At 33.0% G+C, this 23,447-nt stretch overlaps 1 protein-coding gene across 15 annotated transcripts in view; it reads left to right on the plus strand.

Moving 5' to 3' along the window:
• The window catches only part of LOC106883998 (protein CLEC16A), a 113,346-nt gene that overhangs the window by 61,564 nt on the left and 28,335 nt on the right, over window positions 1–23,447 (plus strand). For 4 of the 15 annotated variants that reach the window (XM_089347182.1, XM_089347183.1, XM_089347177.1 and 1 more), the window contains 9 exons: window positions 1,108–1,213; window positions 2,279–2,302; window positions 2,938–3,061; window positions 5,879–6,068; window positions 12,449–12,502; window positions 13,696–13,806; window positions 16,026–16,224; window positions 17,361–17,535; window positions 21,146–21,246. In XM_089347182.1, coding sequence (XP_089203308.1) covers window positions 1,108–1,213; window positions 2,279–2,302; window positions 2,938–3,061; window positions 5,879–6,068; window positions 12,449–12,502; window positions 13,696–13,806; window positions 16,026–16,224; window positions 17,361–17,535; window positions 21,146–21,246 — 1,084 coding nt within the window. Of the gene's footprint in view, window positions 1–1,107; window positions 1,214–2,278; window positions 2,303–2,937; window positions 3,062–5,878; window positions 6,069–10,849; window positions 10,919–12,448; window positions 12,503–13,695; window positions 13,807–16,025; window positions 16,225–17,360; window positions 17,536–21,145; window positions 21,247–23,447 lie in introns of all 15 variants that reach the window. The other 11 variants (XM_089347180.1, XM_089347181.1, XM_089347176.1 and 8 more) reach the window with 3 other exon arrangements.

Genomic DNA, 23,447 nt, shown 5'->3' on the forward strand with positions numbered 1-23,447 from the left:
ACTTGTCATAGAAAAATAGAAAGAATTGTAGTATGAATACATTTCCTTTGTTTTGCATTTAAAAAATAATTTGAGATAACATTCTGCTCATGAGAATAGTCTTTGGGTATTTGTAAATTGTCATACACCAAAACAGTTGTAATTATGACCAACATAGTTATTTAATCTTTAGAGGTATGTTGCAAGTGATTTGGATATTGTTCTGTTGACAACCTTGATTATTAAAATGTAATTTGATTTTTACCTTCTAGTGTGCCATCACCTCCTCTTATCTGGAGCCACTTCTATTGAAATCCATCCCTCATTCTTATCACCTTCCCACAATTCATATTTACCACTGACCACCTCTCCGCCCTTGTTCATCATTCACTACCCATCTCTCCACAAACTCTTGCAAACTCTACTAACCCACCTATCCCAATCTGTCCTTATAAGCTCTTTAATTCACCTTGTACATTGAGGACACATTCTGATATCTTGTTACCACCATTTTTATCTCTCTTTCCAGCTCCATCCCAGTTACTCTCATTTACCTTTATATAATGAAAGGTAGCCATGTATCTCCTCTACTGCAAGAAACTTGTTCCTTCTATTGTACTTTAACATCTATCATAAAGCCACTGTTCTTTCTATTAAACTCTCACTTGGTCAAGGACTCTTTAGTCTTGTGAATTATATGTCAATCTCACTAGAAGCCTATCACATGCATGTATGTGCATGTGTATATATGATGGTGATGATGGGGGTATATATATATATATATATATAGTGGTTGTATGTATGTATATCCTTGTCTTGACCTCCCATGATAATTATAAAATGTTAAGATCATACAAATGGTGTCCTTTGTTTCCAAACTTCTGTGGAAACATGTCTAACCAGGAGGAAGCACTACCTTACTTGGAAACAGGTAGATGTTGGCAACAGGAAGAGCATCTGATCATAAAAAACCTGCCTCAACAAATTCTGTCTGACTTGTGCAAGCATGGATAAGAGGATGTTAAAATGATGAGGATGATATACGTATAGATATATGATGATGAAGGTTTCTTAGGACTACTTTCTCTTGTAAAAATTTCTTCTTTACTATCTTTTTTTCTTTTGCAGCATACAAATGATTTTGCACTTTATACAGAAGCCATAAAATTTTTCAATCAGCATGAGACTATGGTCCGAATTGCTGTCCGAACTATTACTTTAAATGTATATCGAGGTGAGTGATGATGCAACCCTTACACTGTTACATTAAATGTATTTTAGAAGCAAGTAATGACACTATCTGTACAATGGATGTATAGCATGAAAACAACTAGAAATTAGTCACAGTTCTATTCAAAGTTTTAAAGTATTTATCAAAATGTAGTTTCTTCTTTATATGCATTTTTGTTTACAATGTATAGACTAATAAATGACTTGGTTAAAGTAATGGCCAAGTGGACTGATTTACTGATATAAAATTTAGATTATTGTTATGAATGAAGGAAGTTTACTTTCTGTTCTACATAATGTTTACGAAGATTAAAATCATGATAGTTTGATGGGTAGCATGAACTTGAAACATTGTAAATGACCACAGTATGTATGAAATTGTATATAAGGAAACATTACTCAAAGGGAGATAAACAAAAGTTTTAAAACAGTAGCCTTAAGTAGCAAGAGATCCATGAGTTTAGTTTAGTGAAATAATGAAATCAGTTTAAAGAAAGGTATTATTCTCCTATTGTATGGTGACAGTGTAGGTTTTAAGTGTGCCATTAAAGGTATTATTTTAATGTAGTGCATCTAAATCAGCCAGAAGCAGTGAGACCAAATATTTTCAAACTCCAGACATGAATTCAGAACTTCTAAGCTAGTGAATCCTCACAGTATGATCAAATGGCATAGTACACAGTAGCTCCTGCTACTGTGAGCTATGTCATCTTTTGGATCATTTTTATAGTTAGATGGCCTGGGTTGAGCTAAATGTTTTAGCCATTGTCATTGTGCATCATTGGTGAGTATATATAATTTACTCTTTGCCTGATCACCTGATACATTATTGACTCTTGTTCCACTGCTTAGGAATTTCGTATTTCCAGCAGTTGCAGAGGTACTTATTAAATGAGGTTTAATATATCCTTATACTGAAGGATTAATTAAATAAGTTTGATTTTATTTTTGAGGTAATTAAGGAGGAATAGTGAGATACTTTGCTTGGAGAAAGCCTGAATAGATGGTTAATTTAAGTATTTGTGGAATTTAATCTTGAAAAAATTATGAAGTTTAGTCTTTTTTTCAGTATATCATTGGAAGACATTGTCAGGTATGGAGAAGGTTGATAAAATATTTGGAGATGGTTACTAAATAGCCTTGATTTAATATTATTTAGATGTGATCTCTTCAGTACTAAACATTTTCCTGTCTAATCTTCTGCTTTCTCAGACTTTTTAAAATATATTTTCTTCATGCTGTCATGGTGGAAGCTTTCCTAGACTTCTTTGCCATCTTGATACAAGCCTTTCATACCACCATTTAATGTATATACTGGGTTTAATTTGAAATTCTTCATTCAAAACTATTTTTGTGTAACCTCAACTTAGAAAATTTATTTTTTCTTAAACTATCTTACCCCTCTGATCAATTTTTTTATTTTAGTAAATTTAAGGACCATTGAGATGGTTAGATTTTGGTGTCTCATAACTGTGTTTCAATCTTTCTGAAGTAACCATTGTCTTTCACCCTTCTAATGCTAATTAAATAAATGCCAGTTAAATACTAGGATCAACTCATCTTTTCTCTTCAAAAATTGTGACTTGTGAAAAGAAATTTATTTTAACAATCTTTAGCTATAAATTTAGATATATATCCTAAAATATGATTTGCAAATTAACATTTCTTTTATATTGAAATATATGTAATTTGATTTTAAAGTTAAATTGTTAATATTTTTTTTTCCAGTGGATGATAAAGCAATGTTGAGATATATTCGGGATCGAACAGCAGCTCCTTATTTTTCAAATCTTGTTTGGTTTATTGGTAACCATATCTTAGATCTTGACTGTTGTGTACGCAATGATGCTGAGTAAGTATTTCTTTCACCGCTTTCAAAATATATCCCAGTAATGGTCTTAGAAATGTTGATTTAACACACTTATTAGCTATTTCATCTGTCTTTTGTTTGTATCTTTTATTTCCTAATCTTCTATCAGATTGGATTGCTTTGCAAATATAATATTGATATTTTTATACAGATTAGAGAATAATGTTTTGAGATTCTTAAAGTAAATAAATTATTTTATAATATGAATAATGTTTTTCTGCAACAATTAAAATGTACATTTTTAATTAAAATATTTGAATAATTCATTTCAAAATTTGATTTAAAATTTTAATGAGGTTTAATATACATTGTGGTATGTCTCTAAATATTTGTATGTATATAGGTGTTCTAAATGTACTACTGTTAATGATTAGAGGTATAATATATAAGAAGAAATGCAGAAAGAGTTCTAACACGTGTAAACATGTATGTGTATGTAGATTTGAAATAAGTATCCATATGAAATGTTTGGAATTTTTTTTTAACCAGAAAAAATTCAATACAGTAATATTGGCGAGATTTTTTTCACCATTGTTATATCTACAGTGCTGTGTAGTTCTTGTCATAAATATATCAGTTGGAATGAACAGATCTATTTACTGAATGATTGACTGTGAGATTTATTTGTTTGGTGACTGTTTGCAAATCAATGATGACACAATTGTTGTTGTTAGACTTTCTCCTTCTCCAGTTGATAATCTATCACAGACAACTTGTGTTTTTGAATGAATCTTAATGGAACCACAAAAATAACAATATTGAAATGGACCAATCTTAGATTTATAGTTCAGATCAGGTTCCAACTTCACAGGCACCTTTCTTGTCTTTGTCAGATACATCATCAGACTTCGTACAGCTCATTTTTAATACTGTTTCCTAATGTGTTTGGCATTGCTATCCTCCATCAGTTTTGAGTTCTCAAAATGAGCAAGCCCTAGATTAATGTAATGGTAGCTTTTAGAATTTCAAACAGTAACAGGATTTGAACTCAGAACATAGAGCTTTAAGTGAATGCCACAAATATATTTTGTCTGATGCTCTACTGATTTCTACCAATCTGCCACTCCTTCCTCCAGTATTTTACCAATTTAAGTGTAATGGTTGTGGCATGGTTTGAGAAGAGCTGACTCCTTGTTTGCCCTTAGCAAGGCACACTCTATTGACAAAGTGGATTCTGCCAATTGGCAATGCCTGTTTTCTCTTTGTTCAGTTTCCTTTTTAGTTTATTGCAAATCTAGCACTTTGGGAAACTGGAGTACTCTCTCTCTCTCTCTCTCTCTCTCTCTCTCTCTCTCTCTCTCTCTCTTTCTCTCTCTCTCTCTCTCTCTCTCTCTTTCTCTCTCTCTCTCTCTCTCTCTCTCTCTGTGTGCGTGTACGTGTGTGCGTGCGCGCGCGCACGCACGCACACACACATTGGGTGCAGTGAATATATTGTCATCTAAATTACGTAAAAATGAATTTAACACTGACATCTTATTTTAACTGATATATTTATCAAAATTACATAAAAATATCTTGAAATACTAAAGAGTAAATTTATTCAATAAAATCGCCATTGATTTCAACCATGGCCTCTAGACGACTTTGGAATCTCCTGCAACACTTTTGGATGGTCTCCCTGTTTAAGTTGGTGAATGCTGCCATAATCCTTGCTTTCAGTTCATCTTTGGTGTTACAAGGAGTTTTGTTGGCCTCTTGCTCAGCTGTGCCCCACACATAATAATCAAGGAGGTTGCAGTCTTGGGAGTTAGGTGGCCAGATTATTAAGAGGTTGGTGATGTAGTCACAAAAATTGTCTGACAGCCATGACTGGGTTCTCCTGCTTCTGTGGAATGGTGCAGAGTCCTGTTGCCAGACATTGGGTCTTCCAGCAGCCACCCTCTTAACCAAGGCCAGCACTACCTTCTCCAGGCACTTGATGTAGGCCTCCATGTTGAGTCTGAGGCCATGTGGGAAGATGAATCAAAGTATAATGTCGCCATCACTAGTGGTCACTCCAAACCCCATGATGTTGATTGGATGTTTGATTTTAAACACTCTCAGTACATGTCCTCAGACTGACACCCAAACACTCTGAAATATTCATACTGTGAATGCCAAGCAGTACAGCATATTGTTTCCAAATTTTTGGCAGAGTGAATTGCATCATGGTGCTGTTTTTCTTACAGATGGTGCTCAACTGACCCTACCATACTGTGGAGTTGACAGTCAAAAACAAACAAGGTGCATACGCAAAAATAAAAATATAAAATGGCTATGATTTACCCATTGCACCCTGTATGTATGTATGTATGTATGTATATATATATATATATATATATATATATATATATATATATATATATATATAGTTGACTCCTTTTTTTTATACATCCTGCTATGCCCTAGGCCTATAGTATAATCAATAAAAGTAAATATGTAAAAGATTTTTGAGTGCAAAGATATTTGAGAAAATTGCATCATGTAGATCTGACAATTTTCAGATTTTGGAATTATAGATGATGAATAATTACAGGAAAGATGCGATAAGCATTAATTAAAAGAAAATTCTGGATACCATTTAGCTATAATGACCCTTGCATTAATTTTGTTTATTAGATTATAATTATTGTTATTGACTATGAGGAATAGTAGTTACTATTTAGATTTTGCCACAAAGTAAAGTTTGTGTAAAGGGAAACAGTTATTCAAAGTATATTTTTATGAGATTGATAAACAGATACACAGTATTATTTTAGTAATATAGATTATTGTGGTTAATTATATGTAAAACATGGTTTCTAACATGCTATTTTTCAGTCACCAAAGTCGAGATAGACTGGCTGACCTAGTTGCTGAACATTTAGACCACTTGCACTACCTCAATGATATTCTCTCTCTCAACATAGATGAACTCAATGAAGTGCTTGTTGAGCATTTGCTGAATCGATTACTTATTCCTCTTTATGTGTACTCTTTGACAAAGAGGAAAAAGTACTCTAACAGACAGGTAAGATTGTCAAATGTGAGGGACCACATTTTTTGTTCACTTACAAAGAAATAATATTTCAGATTTGAAATAACATTTTTTAAAGCTACCTTTATTTCTTTATTTTAAATAAAGGGCCAGGAAATTTCACATAAGTAATAATTTATTCACTGGTGTTGGTAAAATAGATATTCTACTTGGTAAAATTTTAGACTCTGTTGTAACATAAGGTAATGTAGATTATGCAACTTTATATTCCAAACCATATATGCTTTATTCATAGTTTGTTATTTATTTATGTTTTGGTTACTGTGTAATCAAGCAGGGGAGGGTAGCACCTCTGATCCTTTAAGTTTAGGGGCTCTAAGACTGGTGAAAAGAAGAGAGGAAGTTATCCTCAAACTGGAAAACTATCTTAAATGCTTGTAATAGGCACCCAATGATCTGGTGGTGGTGTTAAATTGGGCAACAGATAAAATTTACCACCCAAGAACTCTGAATACAAATAGCTGGGACAAATACAACAGGGTATCATGTCTAACCTCCTTACAATTCCGCCAACCCATTACCACCTTGAATTAGTACTTTTATTAATTGATCCCAGAAGGACGAAAGCAAAGTTGATGTGTAGGATTTGAATTCACAGCATAAGGAATCAGAACAAATAATTGCTTCAAATTTTGGCACAAGGCCAGTAATTTTAGGGAGAGGAAGTTGGTTGATTACATTGATCTCACTACTTGGTTGGTACTTAATTTTATTGATCCTAAAGGATGAAAGGCAAAGTTGACTTGGTAGAATTTGAATCCAGAATGAAAAGAGCTGGAACAAATTATGCAAGGCAATTTTTGTCCTGTTTGCTAATGACTCTGCCAGTTCATCACCAATGTATATGCATTTTAGCATTTTATATAATTATGTATAATTGTTTTATAAGTTAACAAGCAAAAGGGGGCAGGTTCATTTACAGGTTGTGCCAGGTGCAGTTGATATCCAACCCAAATATTGAGGTCAATGTCTTTAGAAAAATTGCAAGTAAAGAGAGAACCAGAGGACTTGTTCAAATGCTTACAATTAATTAAATTTGTATCAAGATACTCATGATCCAGGAGATGGCATTAAACCTAATGGCATATTTGAGTTGTCATCCATGTGGTCTACAATAAAGTACAAATGGCTAGACTAATGACTTTAAAAATCACGAGCTCAAACAATACATGTTGTTTGTGAAGCTCATCAGTCTGCTTTTTTTTCTTGTTGCTTGACTGCTTAAATTAATTTCACTTCAAATTAAATAAGTGCTAGGTTCTGAACTCCAGTCCTGTATCCTTGAACCAGTTATTGAAACTTATACACTGCATGTAAATGTGTTTTTTAGCTTTATGTGTTGGGTATTTTCCTTCCTTGAAGTTGTGGGTGATTCTTCTTTCTTTCTTTCAGATTTTAACCCTTTTGCTACCATTTTACTGATAAAGTATGCTATTTGTATTTTTTTAAAAGTTAGTTTTGAAATTATTAAGAATTTGAAGGGATTTAGTTAAATAACTAATGTTCTTTCATTATTACTGTATATGCCAGCATATAAAATGACTGGATGTACAAGATAACCCCCAGGATTTCCATTTAAAAAGTGGGGTTTCAGCTATACTTGCTGTATAAGATTACTCCAAGTTTTCATGGAAAATGGCTCAAACACCAAAGGTGCAAGGTTCATAGCTATAGGGGTTGGGTGGACTGTAGCTTCTCCAGTGGCCCTAAAGCCTCTGCTTTACTTGTGTTTCAATCGCATTTTAACTATGTTTGAATTAATAAACTTTGTATGCAACACTTTTGCAGTCTTGGTTGTTTAAAATTTATCCAGCACTTTTCAAAAAGTGACCAAATATTATAAATTACCTACTGTAATACACATCAAACGTACCTGACTGGTGTAAACACTACCATAGTAATGTCACTTAGGCATCAGTCATTTTACAGGAACTAACATGTGTTATGTAGTGGTGAAGTTAGTAATTTTAGCATCAAGACCTGTTGGTAATTTCTGTGATATTTTAGTTTCCAATCTCAGTACAAAATCATTTTTTTTACATGAAGTGACACCACCATGAAGCTTTGGCTTTGAAGTCTTTGCTGTGCTCTTTGTTAGGCTTTAGCCCACTTAAGTGCACAAATGGTATTTTATTTCTTGAAACAACGTATCCATTTTGACGCTGCTCACAGACCATGTCTGCTACATGCTCCTCTAGAATCAACTAGTGTGCAGTGCCTTCTCTCATTGTTCATTTTTACTTTTAAGTCTTCCTTTAATCTCCAAACTCTTACCATCTTCTCAGTTAGACATACATTCTCTTGCAGCAGCATAGTTGTTGTGGGACTTGATATATGCTACCACTTTCAACTTAAAACCAGCTTCATATTTCCTTCATTTATCACTTGAAGCCATGAAGGGGTTTTATAGTTGCTGGAATTTAATGTTCACCCAGTGAGAGTACGGCTGCTTATGAAAGAGTGACAAATTGAGCCTTTTCAAGAAACCGTGTTTGTAAATGTTTAAAAGTAACCAGTAACTGTAAGGTTTATTGCGACTGGGCTGACTAGCATAACTAATATGCCATAACACGTAGGTTAGTTACTGTAAACTATACTTATCCTGAAATTCCTCAGTTGGCTGAGCACTGTATGAGAGAAAGCACTCTGCCAGAGTAATGTAAACAAAACGGACCCAGTTGAATGGGCTGATTATTTACATTTTTTGTTCGTCAGCTGTTGCAAATGGCGACTCGTGTCTATCCACTAAGTTTGCTGTGCTGTTATTTTAGTATAATCTTACTATTAATGCAGCTTCCCAAACATACATGTCAGTATCAGTAGAAAATACTGAGTTGTGGAACCATAAGGTCTAGGTGAGTGTTTATTGTGTTCTCCATCAATATGTGCAAGTATCAGTAGAAAATACTATGCTATAGCACCATAGGGTCTATGCAAGTGCTTTATACTGTTTTCCATTCACATTGGTGTTACTCTATCTAAACCACAGGAAGTTAGGGTTCAGATTTTATACAAGATGTATAAGATGACCCCTAGTTTTGGGGTGATTTTTTTTAAAGTTCAAATTCCATCCTGTATGCCAGTATATACAGTAAATTGGTGTCTAAGGTGACAAACTGGCAGAATTGTTAGTACGCTGGACAAAATGCTTAGCAGCATTTCATCCATCTTTACATTCTGAGTTTAAATTCCACCAAGGTTGACTTTGCCTTTCATCCTTTCAGGGTTGATAAAATAAGTACCAGTTAAGCACTGGGATCAATGTAATCAATTAGCCCCCTTCCTTGAACTGACTGAGCATAACTTAAAAAGATATATATAATTGTAAAAAAAACAGTTTTAATTTAGCTGTGAGGTATTTAAAATGGGTGCTTTTATATCATAGCAATAGAAACAATCTCAAGTGGGTTAGTATCATAAAAGTTAATTTTTGGTCCAAAATGGTTAATTTGAACACAAATTACTTTTTTACTTCAATCATTATCAGACTAGTTATTTATCTAACACTGTAATATTAAATCAGCTGGTTAATTTTAATTATTTCTGTTGTACATATTATATTTTTGCTATTGGATTTTCAGCTTTAATTACTGTATTAAATGTGATAAAATATACTTCCCTTTTTCTTTAAATTTTATCATCATAAAAATATCAATTGAAAAGTTAATTAATATACATATGTTAAATGGAATGACACAGAAAATTAATCAAGGTACATGCATTAAAATATACATATTCTATATATCTGTCCAAAATTTGAATTTTTTTGAGCTAGACTTTTGCACAAAGAAATATTTTGATTATATCTACAAACTATTTATTTCCATCACTAATATTATATAGTTCTTTTATTTTGTTTTCATTTAAATTAGGCATTTTTTTGTATATGTCTCAGTATCATTTCTGCAGGAGACTAAGTAGGACAACCACTGTGCTGATGATGCCTTTTAAGGCAGAAACGTGTTCACAGCTGTCCTTGTCTCCAAACATTCAGGCCATCTTTTCCTCAGTGGCATGTCAGTTTTGGAGGATCTTTGATTCTCTAGATTATCTCCCCTTCAAATTTGGAGGCATTCCAAATATTCACAAGGCAACTGTGTTATCTTCTCTAGAAGTAGAGATAATTTCAATAAATCAAGAATTCCTTCTATGGTATTTACTATACCTTTTTTCATCTTTGTTGTTCAAATACATGCCACTGGCCACTATGAGTTATTTCTCTTAGTTTATTTTCTTATGTAACATAACAATTTAATTAAAGACATCTAATTAAAGATATATGATACAATTGAATATTGAAAACTCATATGGTTAAAAAAAAAGAAGTTTACTTATCTATTCTTGAATATTTTATAAGTTTTTCTACAAACATACTTCCACACTTCCTTGAATCATTAATCTTTGTACAAAGGTCTTAAATTTTCATATTCTAAAGCATTGCTTATTAACCCGATCTTCCTTTTGACTAATACGAATTTTCAAAATGTTTCCAATTATTGTAATTCTCTTGCAATTTTATCCTTTGATTATTTTATATTGATTTGAAAAATAATCTTCATTTACACTGGAATTATTTGTCCATTTTATAGTGTATCAGATTGACTTCGATCAGTAATATCTGAGTTATTTTAGTTGACATATCTCAATTTCACTGAAATGTTTCCTAAAACTTTTGACAGAACCCATGTTTTCTGATTAAGGTGTGAGTGATATTTAGCTAAAGTGTGTCATTTTGTATTTGCCGGCTTTTGCAGAAGTCTGTTGAATCTCCCGTGAAATGTTTGAATCTAAATGTTGCCATGGACAATTCAGAGAAGCCACAGGTCAGCTTTAGTGCACAGACAACCATTTCTTGTCCATTTCTTTTTACCTTTTTCAATCATAGCTTTAGTTTTGGTTGTTGTGTAACATTTTCTCTCTGAGTCTTTGATATAAACTTTTTGTTTATTAATTTCTTTTGCATATCACCATATTCTCAGCACAAGTAGACATAGAAAAAAATTGGAATACCTTAGTGGAAAAAACAAACTAACTCTTTGCAGTTTGTTAACATTTTTCAAAGTGCGGTGGATTGGCAGAATTGTTAGAGTGTCGGACAAAATGCCTTGTTGTATTTACGGCCCTTTACATTCTGATTTCAAATCCTACCGAGATCAATTTTGCCTCTCATCCTTCCAATAAAATATATACCAGTTAAGTTCTGGGCTTGATTTAATCAACTCTACCTTTCTCACAAAATATGTGACCTTGTGCTAATGTTTTTTTTTATATGACATTTACATCTGTATCTTTTAGTTTCTTTTCACAAATGTTTTGATAGTTATTTTAAACTAATATCTGTATTGCTCTGGACGTTTAGATGTAGCAGAAATTATTTATTAAAATATGTGCATTAGATCACTCAGAAATGTATATTATGTTATTGTTTTTCCTAGCTTTTTTTTTTCTTTCTCTCTGTCTTTTTTTTTTTTTTTTTTTTTTTTAAATAATATGAGAATCAGTTGTGTTTTTGTTTTGAAATTTCCAAGAACCTTTAAATATTCTGATCTAAGATCAAAGACCAACATTGGCTAAACTGAGTGTCAAGATTTTAAATGTATTTGTTGCTCGTTATGTTGGTCATGTAGCTAATAAAGCTCAGTAGTACTATCGGTTTCTTTTTGGTTAAAGTTAGATTTCTGGACTGATACGAGTGTTTTTTTTAAACAACTCTGTAATTAAGAGAATAAACTTCTCTGATCACTTTGGTACCTTGTAGATAGGTTCTGATAGGTTCACTATCAATTTTTGGTCATAATAGATGTGCTTTTGTATAAAGAGAAACTTCTTGGCTGCAGGTTTTTGATATCCTGTATCATATTTGTCATTGTCTCTCTCTATATATACACGTGTGTATGCACTTTCTTTCTTTCTTGCACACATAGTGTAGCAAGCATTACAGCTGATGATATTGTTGATGAAAGTTATCTAATAAGAAGATATCTCCCTCTTGTCTTCTATTATGAATGTTTTATGTTTTATGGATGTTTTAAAAATATGGAAAACAAAGAAAAACCAATATAATTTGAAGAATGTTGTGGTTAATTCTCTAAACATGAATCCCAAAATAGTCATACTGAAGACAAACCTTAGTTTTTAAAATATTTATCAAATTACACTGGAAAATAAAATATTGAAATAGATTTTCCCATCTAAACTAATTGTTTAGAGCCTTTTCCTTATTCCAAAGATTTAATTTCCACTCGATCTTGTCTTAGCAATCATAAACAACAAACTGGCTATGCAAGTATGAATAAATTTTTCTAATTCAAAAACTATTTCAATCGAATTTTTCTTTTCTTTTTATTATACAGCCAGAAGAAAGAAAACATGTTAGTTCAGTGGTATCATTGTTTCTTTTGTCACAGGTAAAAGTAATTTACTAATTTTTTTTTTTACTGACAAATCTTTCCAATAACTAGCATTCTTATGTTACAAATAGATGCAGAATTAGTAGAACACTGAACAAAATGTCCTGCAGGTATTTAGTAACATCCTTTAATTTTCTAAATTCCTACCAGAGTCAGTTTCACTTTTCATCCCTTTGGAGTTAATAAGAATTTTGTTGATATAATTCATTATACTTTTTCCCAAATTTGTCACTGTGTCAAGTTAGAAATCATTAGGTGATGGGTTAATGCGATGCCCTATTTAGTTACATCCCGAGAACAATGCAGCCAAAGATGACTAACTGTACTTGTCATCCTTCTGATTTGATAAAATCAGTGCAATTCAAATACTGCAGTTGATTTACTTGACTGTTTCCTTTCCATAAATTTGTGCTTTGTTCTTGTGGTTGAAATAGTTATGGAATTTAAATCTTGTCAGTCAATATTGTCTATTAATTTCTTGATGTAATAAGTACCGATTATGTCCTAAGATCTATTCAGTTGTCAAGACTGGTCGTTAAATATTACAAAAATTAATTTGTGTCCTATAAAATGTTACGATGAGAGAATACCATATATCATCAGCCTCGTTTTATGTCTGATCTCTCTGCTGGCATGGGTTACATGACAGATCGCCACAATCCAAGTCAGCTCCCAATTGGAGTTATTGAAACTCCCATCCACCCACTACTACAACGATTGGAGACTACATCTTGCTTTTATGTTCTGTTTTGACATGGTTTTTATGGTTGGGTGTGCTTCCTAATACCAATCATTTTGCAGAGAGTGTACTGATAGATTCTATCATTGCTTTCAGTTTAGAAAGGTGTCAGGTCTTTGACAGGACAAAGCTTGAGGGTTTTCTTGACTGTATTGTCTCTACTCATTAACAACTACTGAATGATTAAATGCATCCAGAGTTTACTGGATGCAATTTATATGTGACAAAGATATCTTTCAATTGTCTAATACTGTTGGTTTTAAATTCCAGCCTATTTATATTATCTAGGCAAGAGGTGTATATAAACGGTTCTCTATCTTTTACACTTTCTATGAGTAAGCTCTTCTCATCTCTTCCTACCCAACTGTGTTGTAGTTGAATTACAATGTTAAAGTCATAAAATTACTCATTTTAACAATGCTTTCATATTTTTTACTTTACCTATTTCTAGGTGTTTCTTATTATTAGTCATGCTCCTCTTGTTCGTCAACTGGCAGAAATCATATTTCAAGGAAATATTTGTCTCACGAGAGTTGATGCACGAGAGGATTCTCCAAAATTAGTAAGTCCATTTGATTTCTTCTTTTCTTAATTTACTGAGCAGTGACCTTTTGTGCTGATCACACTGGAATTTCATGTAATTGGTTAATATGTAGTCAAGCGTGGCTGTGTAGTAAGAAGACTGTTTCCCAACCACATGGTTCTGGGTTCAGTCACACTCTATGGCATTTTGGGCGAATATTTTTACTGACAAATCAGCCTTGTGAGTGAATTTGGTACATGAAAAACTGAAGGAAGCCCTTTGTGTGTTTGTCCCCCAGTACTACTTGACAATCAGTGATGGTGTGTTTGTCTCTGTAACTTTGTGGTTCGACAAAAGAGATCAATAGAATAAGTACCAAGCTTATCAAAAAGTAAGTATGGGGTGGGGGGTGGGGTCAATTCATTCAACTAAAAATTTTTCATGATGGTGCTCCAGCATTGTCATAGTCTAATGACTGAAACTAGTAAAAGATAAAATTTTGTGAATAATTAATTTGTTTTCAACATTAAATAATTTCTCTTATAGGAAAAGTAAAATTTACAAAACTCCATATTACATTTAAATATGTAAATTTCAAGTTTAACTTGAGCAGTTTAGCAGTCAGCAAAATGACCCCAAAGTATCATGTTGTCCATTAACTGTCCTGCACAGGCATTAATTTTACTCTGTATGTAAGTGATATCTTTCTGCTGTTAAATGGAGGCAGAATTGTTACCACACAGGACAAAATGCTTAGCAGAATTTCTTCTGGCTCTTAATATTCTGAATACAAAAGCTGCTGAGGTCAACTTTGCTTTTCATCCTTTCAGGTCGATAAAAAAGTACTAGTTGAACAGTTGGGTTAGTGTAATCAACTTATCGGTGCCTTCAAAATTGCTTGCTCTGTCATTGTACAAGGATAGATCGGCCTTTTTGCAGCTGAGAAAAAGCTTTTATTATTTGGAAATTTGTTTATATTACTGTTCTAAATGAACAAATTGGTTATAATAATTTGATTTCTGAAAAACAATTATAGAAATTTCCACATTATTGTAACTCAGTATTCAATGAAGTTATGCCTCTAGTCTACACGGTTACCAATGAATTCTTTCTTCTTACTGCCATATTATCATAATAAACAATTTGATTTGGAATGGAATATTCTATCTATATCATTTGATTCGGAATGGAATATTTTATCTATATCATTTTCGTATGATAAAGGTAAATCTTTTTGTTTGCTTTGTAACAATGAAATGTATTTCATCCTGTTCTCGGAAATCCTCTTGTAAGCACATTTATAGGATGGGTTTATTGTTGCAAACATTGGCAAAAACATACCTTTAATGCCTATAAGTGATTTCTACCATTTTATAAAATTCGACCTTTGACTGTCTTCTTACATTTCACTTCCACTAAATATATCTACTTCCAAGCCTTTAAGCTTTATTCCTATTCACCTATCGCTCTGTATCTCTCCACTAATAGTTTTCTGCTAATTTCTTTCTTTCCCCTCCTTCTCTTTCTATTAACTACCTTTGACGTTATATCTATTAACGTTTTTTTTTTTAAAACTTGCTAGCGTTCCCTTCATCATATATGCAGTCATCACATTCTGTTAAAATGTCTTATTGATGTGTTTAGTTTATTTATTTCCCTGATGAGAAGATTGCATTGTTTTACATCATTTTATTCCTTTTGGAATAATACCAGTGTTTTCTTTGAAACATATGTTGGAAGTAAAAAGATTTGAATAACACCTGTGTTTAACTCCATCTATTTATTTATCTATGTTATACATAAACATTTCACCAAAACCTGGAATTTCTACCTTGGTACTTGTGTGAATGTTTGCTACCCTGGTAACTATTTATTTTTTTTTTCTGTGTTATTTGTAAACATTGATAAAATGCACATACATATATATATATATATATATATATATATATATATATATATATATATATATATATATATATGTATGTGTTTGTGTTGAACAAGTAATAATTCTTTACTCAACTGTTTTTATAAGCATTTTTGTATGCTAGCATTTTGCATTTTAAGCACTTAGTGGTGAAGTATGAGTGGGTAGACTCAGTTGATAAACAGACTTAGTACCTTAATTCTAGGAGTACTACACATTACATGTAGTAATGGTTGAATTGATGACTGTATGGTGAGCTAGCCAGCACCTTCACTCACAGCCACTCTAACTTTGTTTAAATTCATTTGTTTAAAATTCAAATTATTTTTCACAGAAAGTAAGAGAATTCTCAGCTCCAGAAGAACCTTTAGAGAAAACACTAGAAGTAAACCGTATGAGGCGTTTTAGGGTATTACAGATGCCAAATGCTGATGGAGAATTTGAAGTCAGTCAAGAAGGGAATTCTACATTTTATATACAAACAGAAGTGGCTGTTCAGGTGGATGATATATCTTCTCCTTCAACAGGCACAGGTAATTTAATAGTAATTTATTTGATTTTTTCTGTATAAAATTTATTTGATTTACTGGGATTTTTTGGGGCAGATAATGAACAAAGAACATAGTGTGTGTTTTAGAACACAGCTCATAGGTCTTAACATCGCCATTGTCATTTTGTGTTCATTTTCCTTCTTGCATTGTCAGAGTTAATTTGTATTCAGAGTTACTATTCTTCTGATGGTTCCATTGTGGCATGGTTTCTATGGCTGGATTCCTTGCCTAACACCTTTCACTTTGTTGTGTTCTAGGTACATTTTATTATAACATTAGCACTAAAGAGGTTGTCTTGTCCTTCTAAGACTAAAGAGTCCTCTCTACATTGTTTCCACTTGTTCAAGGTAACTGAGAGATTGAATGGAAGACAGAGAGTATAAGTATGATGGGTGGGGCCACAGAGTGATATAAGAGAGAATGTGAGTAAAAGTGTGTTTGGTGGTGGGGATAATGTGAGAAAATGGGAGGTGAAGGTGAAGTTTAACTCAGCTTTCACTGCTAATCTGCTTGTGATTCCACTGCACTTCTTGTGTACCCATTGTTTGCACTGGGTATACCAAATGGAATTTCAAATTATTCCTTTCCTGCATGTCAAGCACAACCATTTCTCTGTCAGTTGCTGGGCTTTATGTTCTTTTCTACTTCCACCCTTTAGCATTCAGATTACTTTATCAAATGAAATACTTAATTATTCACAGCGTCTTGAAGTAATCATGCATTATCTTATAGCTTTGAAAGGTTGAGGACATATTGCTTATTTTTAGACTGACATTGTAGGTTCAGTGTGAGAAGATGGGTCCGGCCAGTTTTGACACAAAACAGAATATTTGGGCCTGATATGGCTGGTTCAAATGCTATAGAGTTAGGGAGATTTCTCTTTTTTGTGCAAAACAAAATATAATTAAAATGCTTTGGAAAATTTTCTTTTTTGTCTTAGTACATGTTAAGATAAGTTTGAAAAAAATTTAATTTGAAATAAGATTTGATTATGAAATTGAAAGGTATCTGTAATGTCTACAGGAATTAACCTTTTACTGTAATTAAAGATGCTCTTTAGACTTTTGACTATTATGTGGTTTAGTAATTTTTGATTGTAATTTTTTTTGTTTTATCAGAGGGGGAAGCCTTAAGCCCCAGCAGTGAAGCAATATCTGGGGACACAGATATCTCTAGTTCAAATCAAAACTCTACAGATGAAGAAAAATTACTTAGTTCATATGGTTTTGGCCATAGAAGACGGCATAGTGCCAGTGCTGAGCAGAGGCAAGCAGAATTCTCACTGGTCAACAGGTATGTGTTCTGATTTATTTTGTGTTTTTCCATTCTTGTTTGTGTTTGATCAATCTGTTGACCCTGACTGTCAATAAAGAGAATTATAAAAACATACACTAGAGGATAGAGGGCTGTAGATAAGTGAATTATTAGTTTTTGATTATTAGAGGAAGGGAAAGTAGTTTGTAACATCTCAACAATGCTTTTCTGTTTGTATGGGTAAAATGTTAAACTCTCAAATGGCCCTGTTTATCTAACTGTAAATAGTAACCACACAGTAAGAACAAGCTTAACATTCTCAACAACAATGTAACTCTGAAATTTATTGGCATGTTTCATTAGCTTACAGTGTAGAGCTTTATTTGGTGATATAACTTAGTGAAATGTCATATCAAGCTCTCTTGCTTCAGATACACTGTGAGAAAATGACATTTTCAGTGGAGTCTTAACTCAGTGAATTGAGGAACTTGGTCTACCAGAACATATCTGTTGCTGAACTTAGCTTGCAATTACTGTCATATTAATGACGTTTCTTATTAATGACCTACTGGCACATGAATCTCCTGCAATGACTGTGTTGCAATGACTCTGTGGTAGTTACACTAGAGTGCCATACCATTATCTTTTCCAGATATGCACAAGTTTCAAGATTGTTGAAAGAAGAGAACGTGATATTTACAAGTTATTAACCAATATGAACAGGTCTAGAACCTATATTGAAAGACAGTTGTCAGCTTAGCTTACTGAAAGCTCATCTTCTATCCAATAATACTTTATGTAAATCAATGCTGAACAATGTGTCTAAATACCTTTCATAATAACTACCATGTTATAATTTAAGTTGCAAGAACTTTATGGTATTAGTTTTAACCCTTTGGTATTCAGATTACTTTGTCAACTGTAATGCTTATTTATTCACGTTGTTTTGAATTAATCATAAATCCTCTTGTAGCTTCAAGATTTTGATGATGTAATTGCTTATTTTTGAGATTGACATTGTAGGATAGGTGTGAGAGCTCAAATCTGGTCAGTTTGAACGTAAAGCAGGTAGAATATTTTGGTTGGATATAACCAGTTTAGTTACTAAAGGGTTAATCTTTTTAAACACAGTTTGGATCCTTGGAACTCCATTTCTAAACCTGTTTACTGTACAACAAATCAAGCTACCCTTTAACTGCACTAACTTCACTCACTTATCCCTACACTCCAGGCTAGGAAATATATAGACAGATTTACACAACCTTAGATTATTAAAATTGCTGCTCATCTGTTTGATGATGAACTTAGTGTTGGCATGGCATTAGTATGTTTTTTTTTTGTTTACCATATATTGCAAATTGTGAACAATAACATACAGGTTTCCAATGAAGCATTCACTGGTTCTTTACATCTCTAATGGTAAGAGTGGCAAAGAATGTCTTTCCTAGTGCAAGTAACTTCATTTGTAAAACAGTCAAATCCAGGTTTGATGACATAGGAATGTGTATGCAGGAAGTTACGGCTGGTCTGAAAGCCTCCTATGAGGTTTCAAGGAAAATTGCTGCTGCTGCAAAAAAACCCCTCATAACATTGCAGAACAGTCAGTTCTTCCTTGCTGCAAAGATATAATCTCACTCGTTCTCAGGATGTCTGAACTACGGAAGCTTAAACATATTTCACTTTCCATCAGTCGACGAATCACTGAGATATCTGATAATATTTTGTTCTCAGGTCATCTCAAGGATAAAAACATTAATGTTTGACTATGTCGCCATCCAAATTAATGAAACTGCTGATGTGACAGATTTAGCACAACTTTGTGTTTATGTACATTATGGGCATAACAAGTGCCTAGAAGAGGAATTCCTTTTTTTGCGAAACCTTCAACACCTGAACCACTGCAAAGGATATATTCCAGAAAGTGGATCAATTCTTTAACACGCATGGCTTAAACTGAGAGCATGTTGTTGGTGTGTGCACTGACGGTGCGCCAGCAATGCTTACATGCTGCTCTGGCTTTCAGACAATGATGAAGGAGAAGTCTCCTAAGCATTGATGGTTAAAACAATACCTGACCATTTGAAGAATGCTTTGAATGATGTGGTCAAAGCGGTATATTTTATCAAAGCCAATTCTCTAAACTTGCATCTTTTTGCTGACTTGTGCAAGGACAGTGGCTCCGATTTTGAAACACTTTTACTGTACTCACATGTGAGGTGGTTATCCAAGGGGAGGGTACTGAAAAGAGTCTTCATTCTATGAAAGGAGATACACAAATTTCTTCGGGTGCTAAAAAAGAACTGCACAGACAATTCTTCAATACTCGGTCCCTTAAATGTCTCTCCTTTTTGGTTGACATTTTTGAATCAGTTAATTCTGTTAACTTAGCACTACAAGGAAAGGACATCATTGTTGTCCATTGTCTTAAAAAGATGACTGCATTTAAAATGAAGCTCCATTTGTGGCATTCAAAATTGGAATGTGAGAATTTTGCACCATTTCTGAACCTCAATACTTTCCTTGATGAAGATGGCCTTCAAGTTGATGCTGACATCCTCATCATAATGAAACAGCATGTCTTAATTCTTCACACTGAAATTCAAAGATACTTCCCCAAACTACAAAACTTTGAAAAAGTTCATTATTTCATTACCAATCCCTTTGCCATCTCTGTTGTTGACCTTTGGTCAGAAGATTACGTCATTCAAGAATAGTTCATCGACTTGCTGAATGATGGAGGTACAAAAAACACCTTCCGTAACATGTTGCACTGAATTCTGGATTGAAATGACGCAGTCCTAACCAGATGTTGCCAAATTGGCCCTCAAATTCATTGTTCCATTTACAACAATGTGTAAATGTGGGATGGTTTTTGCAACTTGACTCACAATTAAAACAAAGGCTTGCAATAAACTGGATATTGCGCATAACATTAGAGTCACATTATCAAAAATACAGCCTAATATTGAGGATATATTGGAGATCAAACAAGTTCACCCCTCTCATTGAAATTTTTTTTTTATCAGTAAAAGGCATAGGAGTGGCTGTGTGGTAAGTAGCTTGCTTACCAACCACATAATCCTGGGTTCAGTCCCACTGCGTGGCATCTTGGGCAAGTGTCTTCTACTATAGCGTCGGGCCGACCAAAGCCTTGTGAGTGGATTTGGTAGACGGAAACTGAAAGAAGCCTGTCGTATATATGTATATGTATGTGTTTGTATGTCTGTGTTTGTATGTCTGTGTTTGTCCCCCAACATCGCTTGACAACTGATGCTGGTGTGTTTATGTCCCCGTAACTTAGCGGTTCGGCAAAAGACACCGATAGAATAAGTACTAGGCTTACAAAGAATAAGTCCTGGGGTCGATTTGCTCGACTAAAGGCGGTGCTCCAGCATGGCCACAGTCAAAAGACTGAAACAAGTAAAAGAGTAAAATTTTATTTCATGAAAAATTATTTTATACAAGGTCACTTTGCTTTGTTTGTCTTCTGATTTTTTCATTTTGGAGCAGGGGTGGGGGTCCGTGAAGCCTTGAAAAAACGGGAGGGGGTCTGTAGGAAGAAAATTTTGTAAAAGTTTGGGAACCAAGGGTCTATAAAGGACTATTTAGATATAAATTTATCAAACATTAATCTTTATTTATATTCCAGACCATATTTGGAAGCCATATTCAATGCCTTAGAATGCAATGAAAATGACTATGAGACTTTATTTGCTTTGTGTTTACTATATGCAATGGGACACAATGAAGGTATGTGAATATCCTTTAAAATATTTAAATTTTGTTATAAACAGAAAAAATAATTTAGCTAACTGAAGAAAACGATCTTTCTTGAATTTGTTTGTTGGTTTTCTTCTTTGAGATTATGCTTGAAACACTTATTAAGAGCACTTGTTATAGGGTTTAAAAAATAAAATCATGTCAGCATTTGTATATTACTAGATTTTTCTAAGTTATATGGAATACCTTGTATAGTTTGAAAGCAGTTCAGAATGTGAAAATATATTTAACTTCACTGTAAAATAGTATTGAATTCATAACAGCAAACCATGGCACATTGACATTGCAAGTTTGAAGAACTTATTGGATCAGTCTTCAAGCCATTATAGAACTTGTTAGTGACATAGAACTCCCAATGAACAAACTAACTTATCAAGTTTAAAACTTAGATCTGACAAATATTCATTAAGAATCATTAATATTTTTGTAACATTGACTGTATATTTTGTTAATACAACTATATATTGATGTTATAAACATTGCTTTCGCTGATACATATATATTTATAAATATATTTTAATATATGTATATTGTCAAGCCTTTTAGTTTGTATCAGTTTTTAATTTAAACAAATAACTCATTAAATAGTTGAACATTACATCAATAAGTATAACAAAATACCCCCCCCCCCCCATTGCTGTGCTTTCAAGTTCTGACAGAAAAAATTTATACTACTACCCTCCCTTTTTGACATTAGTATGTTAGTAAAAACTTTGCAAGTAAATATTGTTATTGTCAGAAATGTGACAGACAAATGCAATCTAGTCTTTGGATATGTAACAATGCTGTTAATAATGAAATAGTAATTTAGGATAAAATGTACTTCATTGTATATTATACAATAAATTAGAACGTCTTGTTAAGCGTGATAGCATGTGAAAAAATATCCTTCCTAAAATTTTCTTCTCCATTATGGATTTTACATTAAGAGAAAGTCAGCATCGTAGAATTGTTCTTATTTAAACTGCTATTAGTACAGGTGTTTTTGAAATGAATGAAGATATATTGACATCCTTATGGTTAAGGCTGAGGGACTTTAGGTACAACCACCATTCATCTTCAGTAGGAATGAGATCAGTGCAACCTGAGTTCTCATCAGAATTGACTTACTGTTAGGATTGACTCCCTTAGCACTTACAAGCAGTTAAGGTGTATGCTTGGAGTTGACCTTCTTGTCTGGTTGCCTTCCAAGGCTACAGATCCCAGACAGCCTACTGTTTTTGAATTAGAAAATATTTGAAGTTACTGAATAAATTAATGTCTGGAGCCTGATGCAGCCTCCTGGCTTCCCAGACCCCAGTTGAACCATCCAACCTATGCTAGCATGGAAAATGGATGTTAAACGATGATGATGATGATGATGATAACATATTTTCTTAAAGTTTAGTTTATATTTAAAGCCTAAAAAAAAATTACCCAAGTGTTTTTGGATTCAATTTTGTAATTTTTGTTAGGATTATAGCCTTAAAATTGAGAAGGTTGAACTCTTATTGGTGTTGTCTATACTATATTATAGACAGTGTCAGCTAGCAAATTCACAAGAATTTGAGATGAAACCTGTTTAGTGTGCTCTTAAAAAACATAGCAAAAGGGGAAACACTTTAGTTTACTAGCAATATTAAAAATGTACAACTACAATAATAAGCTGTGAGGAAGTTTTGTTATTTGAGCTTTTTAAGGCAAAACAAAGAATCAATTACTACTTAATGGACATAGTTGTTTTTATTTTTAGCATAAAATTGCAACTCAAAATCATGTAGAAATAATCAGAAACTATGTCTACATACAAAGTGGAATCGCTGTCTGATGAATATCAAAATGATATAAGATAACAAAAAAACTATTACAATAAAAAATTATATTTCTAAAGACAAATCTTTTATAAAATGCTTCCATGGGGCAAGATATGTTCTGGTACTCCAGTTATCTGGTTAGGTCAACCAAAATTACTTCCAGATTACCTCCAGATTGTTCTTTATTACTATCAAGCAAGACACTAATTGATAACATTTGACAACAGATTATCATTATTCCTTCTTATTACATACCTATTCAAATTCTCTTCATATACAAATCACTGTTCACTCTATTTTTTGCTAAATTTCTATAACATAGCTTGTGTTTAGCACAATGCTAAAAATAAAAACAAGATTACTATGATATTGCAATAT

Source organism: Octopus bimaculoides, chromosome 2, assembly GCF_046866305.1.
Source record: "Octopus bimaculoides isolate indiv1 chromosome 2, ASM4686630v1, whole genome shotgun sequence".
NCBI classification, from domain to species: Eukaryota; Metazoa; Mollusca; class Cephalopoda; order Octopoda; family Octopodidae; genus Octopus; species Octopus bimaculoides.